This window comes from Staurois parvus, unplaced genomic scaffold (assembly GCF_062004578.1).
Source record: "Staurois parvus isolate SC_StPar_1 unplaced genomic scaffold, SC_StPar_1.0 ptg000827l, whole genome shotgun sequence".
Classification (NCBI taxonomy): Eukaryota; Metazoa; Chordata; class Amphibia; order Anura; family Ranidae; genus Staurois; species Staurois parvus.
Window position 1 is genome coordinate 6,179,306 of NW_028318623.1, and position 11,419 is coordinate 6,190,724.

General features: G+C 40.5%; 1 protein-coding gene across 1 annotated transcript in view; it reads right to left on the reverse strand.

Annotated features, from left to right (window-relative positions):
- The window catches only part of CBLC (Cbl proto-oncogene C), a 71,855-nt gene extending 61,958 nt beyond the window's left edge, over nucleotides 1–9,897 (reverse strand). The window contains exons 1-2 of the mRNA XM_089655207.1: nucleotides 9,863–9,897; nucleotides 9,306–9,678 (exon numbers count right to left, since the gene is read on the reverse strand). Coding sequence (XP_089511333.1) covers nucleotides 9,306–9,592 — 287 coding nt within the window. The 5' untranslated portion in view covers nucleotides 9,593–9,678; nucleotides 9,863–9,897. The remainder of the gene's footprint in view (nucleotides 1–9,305; nucleotides 9,679–9,862) is intronic.
- Nucleotides 9,898–11,419: the final 1,522 nt, after the last annotated feature.

Sequence of the window (11,419 nt, forward strand, 5' to 3'; positions counted from 1 at the left end):
AAAGTTATAGAGTTCACAAACTATGGTATAGATCTGAAAATTGATCAATCCTGAAGTAGTGACAGCCAATCTAATTTCTTGAGGTCCAAGAATGTCAGATCAGTACAGATATCCTCCAAATGACCCCTTTTTGCAAAGTAGACAGTCCGACGTATTTCATAAAAGGCATGGCGTGTTTTTTGAAGTTGTATTTTTTTTGTCATAATTTTTCGGAAAATTAAAAAAATTAAAAAAATAATTTTCACTATTTTTTTTTTACATACTGTCACCAGTGCAGTACAGCGTCATCATATAACTGGCATGGCGGTGAACAGGGACACTGGCTGGTGACAGTATGAAAAAAAATATATATATATATATTTTTTTTCATTATTTTTAATTTTTTATTACATTTTTTTAAATTTTTTTTTAAAGATTTTTTTTTCATATTTTACTATTACCAAAGTAGTACAATGTTACCATAGTAACATTGTACTACTTTGGGGAAGTGATCAGTATTTTTTTTTTTTTTTTTACACAATTTGCTTATAGCAAAGAATTACTTTGCTATAAGCAAGCATTTACCAGAATGAAATCGATTCATTCAGGGGTTTTTTTTTTGTGCTTACCTGTGATTTGGCCACAGCTAATCACATGACATGTGCATGTGACCTGCTGTGACCATTCACAGCTAGGCACTAGTATACAATGGATGGCATGAATGAAGCCATCCATTGTATACAACTGTCATGTGACCTGCTGTGATTGGTCACAGCAGGTCACATGGTACCGGCAACGGGGGCCGATACTCAGATCTGTCATCGGCCGTGTTCGAGGTACACGGCCGGTGACAGATCGCGCCGCTGCGCGGCTTTGCAACCGCGCGAACTGCGCATGTGCGGGAGCATGCCAAATGGCGTGCACCTGGAAAGGTGAAGCATTTTTGCGGCCGCCAAACGGCTATAGGCCGGGCGGCTAATGGTTAACCTATCAACATGTCTTTGGAGTGTGGGGATAAACCCACCCAAGGTAGAATGTGCAAACTCCATCCAGATAATGTCCTGAACAGGATTGAAACCTGGGACTTCCGTGTTGCAATGCAGAAGAGGTAACCACTAAGCCACTCCGGTATTAAAGACTTGGTTTATAAATTCCTATGCACTTTGTAGTGTTATCAGCCCTTCCCAGTGATACTTTGAACCACAGAATACTTCCCCTCTATGTTACGGAATAAAGCTGTTCCAAAATTCTAATATACTTCCTATGTTACATGGCTCCTCCATATATAATGAGTGTTCTCATTAGACATGTGCGTTTCACTTTGTAATAAATTAATTTTCAGACAAAAATGTGATTTTTAGAGATTCGGATGAATATGAATCACCAACTAAATATTGTAAGGAATGTCAACAAACCCAAAAAAAAAGTTATACCGAAATTAATGAATGCATTTGTTTAATTTAGATTATGTCACATGGTAATGAGGGCAGCACAGTGGCTAAATGGTTAGCACTTCCACCTGGCGGTACTAAGCACTAGGGATTGTTGGTTCAAATCCCTACCATGGCACCACCTGCCTGGAGTTTGCATGTTCTCCCTTTGCCTGTATGGGTTTCCTCCCACACTTGAAAGACATGCTGGGAGGTAAATTGGCCCTAGTATGTGTATGTATGAATGTGAGTTAGGAACCCTAGATTGTATACCCCTTGAGGGTTAGGGACTGATGTGAATGTACAACATATATGTAAAGTGCTGTGTACATTGATGGTGCTATATAAGTACCTGAAAAATTAATAATGATGATTCAGTAGTTCAGTTAAATTTTCAAATTTGCTCAATAATTCAGACTTGAGTAAATTTGTGATTTAAATTGCATTTGTAATTGCCACAGTCAGTCAGATCAGTTCCACAACATAATGCAATTCTTAGGTTTGAAAAATTCAGGGCCACCAAATTTTGCATTATTTATTCTGCTGCGTCCGAAAATATCAAATCCTTCCGAATAGTTTCAATATATGAATATCAAATCCACCCAAAATAAATAGAATTCTTCTGAAAAAACTGCAACATTTTTCGAATTCACCCAGACCAATGAAGATATGAAACGAATACAGAAGATATTAAAAAAATTCCATAAATGGGTCAACATAATAAATATGACAAAACAAAATTCTTCAGTGAACAAATCCATCCGAAAGGAAATGGAAGTTTCCAGCATGCACATGTCTAGTTGGCAGTCTAGGATAAGAAATCAGTTAATGGTAGGGTCACCAAGTGAAAATTAAGTAAAAAAAAAGAAACATAAAAAAAGAAAACAAATGTAGTCACCACATCTAAAGCTGGTAAGTTGAAATATATAAAATTTTTGTTCTTGGGTTTAGGTACATTTTAATTTAACATCAGTTAAGCTGTGAGTGGAATTTATTGAAGGGTCTGCTTGAGATGTTATAGCCATTGGAAGAGTGAGAGATCCAGATATCATGTCTTGTGATCTTCACCTTGGCATCACTGAACTCAGGGCCTGGACAGAGGGGCAGGCAACAGAATGATGGCCACAGGGGAGAGCCTGCCGAGTGACTTTCTGAGGTCTTCTGAGAGCCCTCTCAGGTGATTTCTTCTGGAAAACGTTTGGCTTGATGTATTTCATGCCCCCTTTACAAGCTTTAGAAAAGACCCCTGTCATCATTACAGGGGTTCACTTGTGAGCATAGAAGTAGTTGTGAACATACAATGTCTTTCTCTTTCCATTCATTTACATTAAGGTTTTACACAGTACAGATGCAAAACCATGTACAAACAGTAAATAAACTTCTTATCTGCTCCGCGACTCCCGGTTACTGCGCCTGCCATCCTCGCTTCCTCCTGTGGGACCCGCCTAGAGCGCCAGCCACGCAACACCTTGGCATTACAGCTATCCATTTGTGAGGTGCAGCACAGATGACATCCTCCTCCTTACATATTGATGCCTGATATCTACCCACATCTTGTGAGTTTTTATAATCTTGTGTGCAATAAACTTTTATATTCCTACAGCACTTAGTCTGGCGCACTTCTCTTTCTTCTGTAAATAAAGGCATCAGCATAGACAGTGGCCTACATGGCCTGCAATATTGCTTACAAAACTGCTAGTGTAAGACATTATGAACTGAGACCTTGGGTCCCCCTTGCATCTGTTGTATTCTCTTTTGAGGACTGGTAGAGTCAAGGGCTACCTTCGGCCAAATTGGAAGGCCACCTCGGCCTTACATTGCGCATGGCAGCATATTTTCTCATGAGCGCACATAGCTCTCAGGCCAGGAGCAGGTTGTATGGTGGCCGACCAGTGGTCCCTTGGACCTTCCCAGGCTGGCAATAGATAAAACTACATAGGTAGAAGGGGGAGAAGAGGATTTAGCGAGAAGGTAGTGAAAAATTAGGAGTGAAGAGAACAATGAACCTCCCCTGTTACATTAGGATGTTAGTCTCAGGTCTGATGAGGTGGTCCCCGTTAGGTAGGAGATCCAGGGATCCCAGGTCTTATTGAATTTGGCCAACCTATCCTGCAGAACGTCAGAAAGGCGCTCATTGATCATTATGCAAGATAACTTATTCTTCAAAAGATTGATAGGTATCACTGGTGATTTCCAGGACCTGGCAATTGTTATTCTGGCTGCAATAAAGAGGAATGTTATTAGGCGTTGGGCATGTTTTGGGGTTTTTTCAGCAGGTTGTCTGAGGAGAGCCTGTCTTGGGGACTTTGGTAGGATAATCCCCGTAAGGGTGTTGATAAAGGAGTAGGTATGAATCCAGAACCTACAGACTTTAGGGTATGTCCACCAAACATGGTAGGCTGTATCTTCTTGGCCGCAACCTCGGAAACATTTAGGCAAGGCTCCAAGTACCCACTGGGCAATTCTGTCAGGGACCATACATCATCTCATTAGTACTTTATAGTTGGCCTCAATTAGAGATTGATTTTGCAGCTCTTTGAGCCAGCTTAAGCCATTCTTCGGAGTCTAGGGTCTCCCCCATATCCTGTTTCCATTTCTCCATATAGGGGAGTTTATAATTTGTAGAGATCAGGATGCTGTAAGTCGTTGAGATGAGCCCTAAGCAGGGATCAATGCATTTGCATAGGTATTCCACTGGGGTTGTTGTGGATCAGGGGCGGACTGACAACTCATGGGGCCCCCGGGCAATAGGGGATCATGGAGCCCCTGTGTCCTTGCTCAAACTCAAAAAAGCATATGAAAAAGGTACCAGGGGCATCTCATGGGGCCCCCTACTGACCCCAGGCCCTTGGGCAGTGCCCGAGTTTCCAAATGGTCAGTCCGCCCCTGTTGTGGATAGATCTGATACTTTTTCCAGTGCAAAAATAAAGTGGGCTATTTGGGTGTATCTATAACATTCTGTAGGTGGCAGAGCATATTTTTCTTTAAAGTGTTGCAGGGACAAGACTCCTCTGTGATCATAGAAGTCGGCGATGCGTAAGAGCCCTTTGTTTGTCCACCATGCGAGCTCCACTTTTTACTGCGCTAAGATACAAATCAGATTTTTGGCATCCCCTACAACAAACATGCCATTTTTGGTGAGATACTCCTAAAGGGAAATCACATCTAAAGGGATGCAGACCCTGCCACTTTTCTCATTAGAACCCTGCAAGTGTATCAACTGATTAATAATTATAAAATCACTTCTGTTTACAATCACTGTGCACATGGACACAGACAAACAAACAGCTATTTCTTCAGAACAACAAGAGGTAGGAATCTGCATCAAAGTTTCTTAAAATCCCTGCAATATACATAGATCACCCAGAGGGGAATGGGTTTTTCTCAACAAAAGTGGAGTTATTCTTTAAGTCTGAACTTTCCCTTTATGCACTGGTTAGGCTGTATTGCTTGTTAGCTGTAGTCTTGTTAATTGCCATTATTTGCTGCAGTCCATTAAAGCTGAACAATCAGTAAATAGTGTCTAAATACAGAAGGCATGTGTATTCTTCCTTGAATCTCAGTGTGCTTTCTGAATTTCTTGAAGATCTGTGCAGTAATCCACCATGAAACTTTGCAGGACCTTCCTGTAATAAAGACCGGTCACTGCTGCTCTCTCTCTTTGTGCAGGGTGACTGGTCTTGTCTCCACCCCTTCCTGTAGATTTCTACAGGTGGCCTGTTTTGGGTGGGGCCTGCAAGGTCCCTCCAACAGCCCTGCTCTCTGCACAGGCTATGTACAGTGCAGTGATAATGTCACCATTACTTTTAGAAAGTAATATCTGGGTTTGCATAGGGATTTGGTGCACACAGGGTGGATTTATGTCCTTTGTGGCTATTGAGAATTATATTTAAATGAACATATTCAGGAATAAAGCCCATCCCCAGCCTTATTTTTATCATTTTGAAAAACACGGGAAAGAGACAAAACTCCTTTCAATATTTTTACTGTTGACTGTGACCCTATTAAAATAGGAACCGATAGAAAACCTCTACAGATAGCAACAAAAGTAAAACTAAACAGGGTTAGAAAACATGAAGTTATTATTACTTTTAGTATCCTCTTGCCACATGGACAACTTCTCCTTTCACTTTCTCTCCAGCTGTTACAAGGACAAAAAGTGAGGTGAAATCTCACTTTTCCATATGGCGTCCACCCGGAAATCTACAGCATTTTGCCGGCCGCCAAACGGCTATTGGCCAGGCGGCTATTGGTTAACGTATCACCACATATAACCACCTAGAGCCCTGATACAGCTGCCCAGGCAATGTTATATGACTTGCCCACATCAGCAGTGGGTCCCAACCTTAGGTTTCAATCAACAGGTTGTAGTAAATGTACCATTAAAAAGTTCAAACACTCTAGCACGTAGGCAACTGTACATCCAACCAGGGACGGACTGACAACTCATGGGCCCCCCCGGGCAATAGGGGATCATGGGGCCCCTGTGTCCTTGCCGAAACTCAAAAAAGCCTATGAAAAAAGTACCAGGGGCATCTCATGGGGCCCCCTACTGACCCCGGGCCCTCGGGCAGTGCCCGAGTTTCCAAATGGTCAGTCCGTCCCTGCATCCAACAATATCACTGTAATGCATCGGTCAATGCAGCCCTCATCAGATTGGGTAATCTTCCACACACTGCAAAAAACACACACAGGAGGGCGCAAACGTTTAGTACATTACCAACCAAAATTTTTCTTGGATCCAAAAGTCAATTGTATACTCACAAACATTGTAGGAAACAAGCGTATCAAACATCAGCTCCAGCCATGAGGCGATGGCATCTGACAATGTACAAAATTGGAAGACTAATGTGTTTTGGGGGACATGGCCACTTCTTCAGAGCTCTGAAAAAGGGGGCACGTCCCCTGAAACAAGTTAGCCTTCCAACCAGGGGCAGACTGACAACTCATGGGGCATCGGGCAATAGGGGATCATGGGGCCCCTGTGTCCTTGCCCAAACTCAAAAAAGCCTATGAAAAAGGTACCAGTGGCATCTCATGGGGCCCCCTACTGACCCCGGGCCCTCGGGCAGTGCCTGAGTTTCCAAATGGTCAGTCTACCCCTGCTTCCAACTGTGTCACGCATGGTCAGAAGCCATTGCCTCATGGCTGGAGTTAATGTTTATTTTGAACAAATGGTGTAGCGCTGTAAATACTAAAATACCATATTGTCAAATCATAATATAAATAATATTAAAGTGAAAGAATATTAACCATTAGCCGCCCGGCCTATAGCCATTTGGCGGCTGCAAAAATGCTCTAGCTTTCCGGGGTGTACGCCATTTGGCGTCCTCCCACACATACGCAGTTCACGCGGTTGCAGAGCCGCGCAGCGGCGCGATCTGTCACCGGCCGTGTACCTCGGACGCGGCCGATGACAGATCTGAGTACCGGCCCCCGTTGCCGGTACCATGTGACCTGCTGTGACCAATTGCAGCAGGTCACATGACAGTTGTATACAATGGATGGCTTCATTCATGCCATCCATTGTATACTAGTGCCTAGCTGTGAATGGTCCCAGAGGTCACATGCACATGTCATGTGATTAGCTGTGGCCAAATCACAGCTAAGCACAAAAAAAAAAAAAAAAACCTGAATGAATCGATGTCATTCAGGTAAATGCTTGCTTATAGCAAAGTAATTCTTTGCTATAAGCAAATTGTGTAAAAAAAAAAAAAAATACTGATCACTTCCCCAAAGTAGTACAATGTTACTATGGTAACATTGTACTACTTTGGTCATAGTAAAATATGAAAAGAAATCTTAAAAAAATAAAAAAAAATGTAATAAAAAATTAAAAATAATTAAAAAAATATATATACATATATATATTTTTTTCACACTGTCACCAGTCAGTGTCCCTGATCACCGCCATGCCAGTTATATGATGACACTGTACTGCACTGGTGACAGTATGTAAAAAAAAAATTAGTGAAAATAATTTTTTTAATTTTTTCATTTTCCGAAAAATTATGACAAAAAAAATACAACTTCAAAAAACTCGCCATGCCTGTTATGAAGTACGTCGGACTGTCTACTCTGCAAAAAGGGTCATTTGGGGGATATCTGTACTGTCCTGACATTCTTGGACCTCAAGAAATTAGATTGGCTGTCAGTACTTCAGGATTGATCAATATTCAGATCTATACCATAGTTTGTGAACTCTATAACTTTCCTACAAACTAAATAATAAATACTGGTTTGGGATATTTTCACCAAAGACATGTAGTAGAATACATCTCGGCCTAAATTTATGAAGAACAATTATTTATTTGTAAACTTTTATAACAGAAACAAAGAAAAACGTGTTTTTTTTTCAAAATTTTTGGTCTTTTTTTGTTAATTTAGCAAAAAATAAAAACCCCAGCAGTGATTAAATACCACCAAAAGAAAGCTCTAGTTGTGTGAAGAAAATGATAAAATTTTAGTTTGGGTACAATGTTGTATGACCGCGCAATTGTCATTCAAAGTGTGAGAGCGCTGAAACGTGAATAATGGCCTGGGCAGGAAAGTGTAAAATTGCCCGGTATTGAAATGGTTAATAAACCTGGTGTATCCTTATTACCTAAATTAAAGGTGAAATTCGTTCCAAAAGCAAATATAAAATCAAAGTAACCAATTATAAAACCATGACATATATCAATTGATATAAATTAATAAAAAAAGTCCCAAGAAGTGAAGAAATAAGTCCCAACAAGTGAAAAAAAATTATTATAGCACAAAAAAATATATAATATAAAAATCCAGATTTTTCAATTCTTCAACTGTTATATTCTCACTTTTTGTTGCGTGCTCATATTTATGGTGCCAATTATATCCATCACCTTCTAGTGTGTGCGCTCACCTCAAAAATTCGACCCTCAAGGAGTCAAAGAGCAATCAATATCCCAGGATGATCCCTGGTTGGATGGATCTCTCCCTTTAAGTGGACATAAGAACAGCTCCCACCGAAATCTTATAAACGATCAAACACATCTTTAAGGGTCTTCAAATGGCTCAAAAAGAAGTCCGAGATAGAACTTCCATAGGGTAGTAATTAGATATTTATTTAAATAATTCAAAAACAGCCAAATGGCTACTCTCATAAAAACAAACTAACAAAAAGCGGGAATATAAAAGCTGAAGAAATTATATATTTTTTTGTGCTATAATTTTTTTTCACTTTGGACTTATTTCTTCACTTCTTGGGACTTTATTATTTATTTATATCAATTGATATATGTCACGGTTTTATAATTGGTCACTTTGATTTTATATTTGCTTTGGAATGTATTTCACCTTTAATTAACGTAAAAAGGATACACCAGGTTTCAGGGGCGGACTGACAACTCATGGGGTCCCCTGGCAAAAGGGGATCATGGGGCCCCTGTGTCCTTGCCCAAACTCAAAAAAGCCTGTGAAAAAGGTACCAGGGGCATCTCATGGGGCCCCCTACTGACCCCAGGCCCTCGGGCAGTGCCCGAGTTTCCAAATGGTCAGTCCGCCCCTGCCAGGTTTATTAATATTCTTTCACTTTAATATTATTTATATTACGATTTGACAATATGGTATTTTAGTATTTACAGCGCTGCACCATTTGTTCAAAATCATTTTTTCAGCTCATTTCCTTCGGGTGTTAGCAGCTACTTCATCCCTTGTGAGGATATTTGGCAGCGCAGGAGTCCACCCCCATTTAATGGAGTTGATGTTTGATATGCTTGTTTCCTACTGTTTGTGAGAATACAATTGACTTTTGGAACCAAGAAACATTTTTTTGGTGGTAATGTAGTAGGCGTTTGCTCCCTCTTGTGTTGTTTTTTATGCAGATGTACCATTGTGCAAAGTAAAGCATACACAATACAGGTATGTAGCACTTACCTGGCCACAGCATCCCATTTGCTCAGCACCTGTATGCACTGCTCCGTCTTGTAGTATAGGCTGTAAACCGTCACCTGCAGGTACTGGTTGTGTCCCAGGTCCGAGCTCCTGTCTAAGATCTGACGCAGGTGCTCCTTGGTATCCCGGGCAATGTCTGGAAGGTAAGGGTGACCCCTCTGGAACTGAGATGACCCGCTATACCCCGACAAAACTTCCAACTTCTGTATGACCTTCTCCACCGTCTTCTTGTCCAGGTGGGCACTGCGCCCTCCATGTATCCCGAGCATGGGTACGAAATCCACAGCCAATGAGTAGACGATTAATCACCAGTAGACAGTTTAGTGTGTAAAGGTCGGTGGATCTGGTCTACACACTGAAAGCAAACAAGGAAATAGGAATGAATAAAAGGAAACTAGTCATATCATAAAATGTGGTTAGAGTCAGAGGCAGCTGCAGAGATTATAGACAGTGAATAAACAGGGGTAGGTTAGTGAATAGCCTGAATACAGAATAGAGGGTCTAGTGTAGGACAGGATGAGTTCCCTGGGAGCTGATACCAGAGAAAGTACAGAACAGCCGTGTTATCTCTTCCTGTTTGAGATAGGATGACACACCCACTACACGTGAGCGACACCTGAAATACAGGTACTCTAATGCTTGCGAGAGTTTCATAAGTACTTTGATACTGTGTCAGATGTGATCAATACAGGAAGAATCTGACCGCAGAGCTGGTGTCACATACTGACCGGAGGGAGGGCATTGGAACGTTAAAGGGCAAGCATTCCTCCCACATGGAAAAAAAATATATTTAAAATATATTTTAAAAATATTCTTCCCAAATATATTGACATATATTTGAAATACTACAATTTTGGCCATATTCAATATATTTCATTATTATTGTACTGTCTCATGTATTGTCTCCCATTGTAATGTACAGCGCTGAGCGAACTGTTGGCGCTATATAAATACTGTATAATAATAATAATAATAAAAAAAAAAAAAATATTTCAATAAATAAATATATGTATATATATATATATATATATATATACACTGTATGTTGAAATGCGTTTTTATTACAAAATATATGAAAAACATTTTAAAAAATACATTTCAAATATACTGTATGTCTTTAAAAATGCAAATCTACATTTCTGGAATGCATTTAAAATGTTTGGTAAAATGACTCTTGCATATGTAAAAAAACATCTGAAGAATATATTAAAAAAATATATATATTTTTCATATATTTTTGTAATATATAAAAAATGCATTTCAACATGCAGTATAATATTGACTAAAATAACCACACTGACTGGTCATGGGGCCCCTGGGCAATAGGGGATCATGGGGCCCCTGTGTCCTTGCCCAAACTCAAAAAAGCCTATGAAAATGGTATCAGGGGCATCTCATGGGGCCCCCTACTGACCCCGGGCCCTTGGGCAGTGCCCGAGTTTCCAAATGGTCAGTCCGCCACTGACACTGACAACAAAGTTACTTTTAACTGCGTTGATACTTTATTATTTAAGTATGGGCCACAGCTTGATGTCTATGAATAATGAACAATCAACCCATAAAAAATATCTAACACCAAATCCCTTTTTAGCAGTGCCGAGTGGCGCATCTTCACTTTTTTTCCTTAGCAGGAGCCGATTCAGCCCACAGCCATCCAGGTTAGGCTCAGGGACTTACTTGGGTCTCCTGATACCAATTTCACTGCCTCTACCAGCCACCTGCCACCCCAGCCAGCAAAAGTGATAAACACCAGCTGTGACAAAAATATTACGTGACAACAAATATACCAGACTGGAACCAATAATAACATGGTGTCACTGAATTAATTGCTGTGTAGTTATTCATCGTTCTGCAAGAAAAAACTGCACGTCTTTTTTTTTTTTAATCTATGTATGTATTCTATTATTAACATATTATATATGTTTGTTTGTTTTTTCTAACCACTTTCCATCCGGCCCATGTATATAAATGGCTGGATGGCGGCAGTGCAGAAGTGGGTTGCCTTTCATAAACGGCGCCCGCCATTTTGGACTGTGCACGCTCCCTGGGAGCGCACGGTACCGCGATCTGGTGCCGCTGTGTCCACAGAACACCGG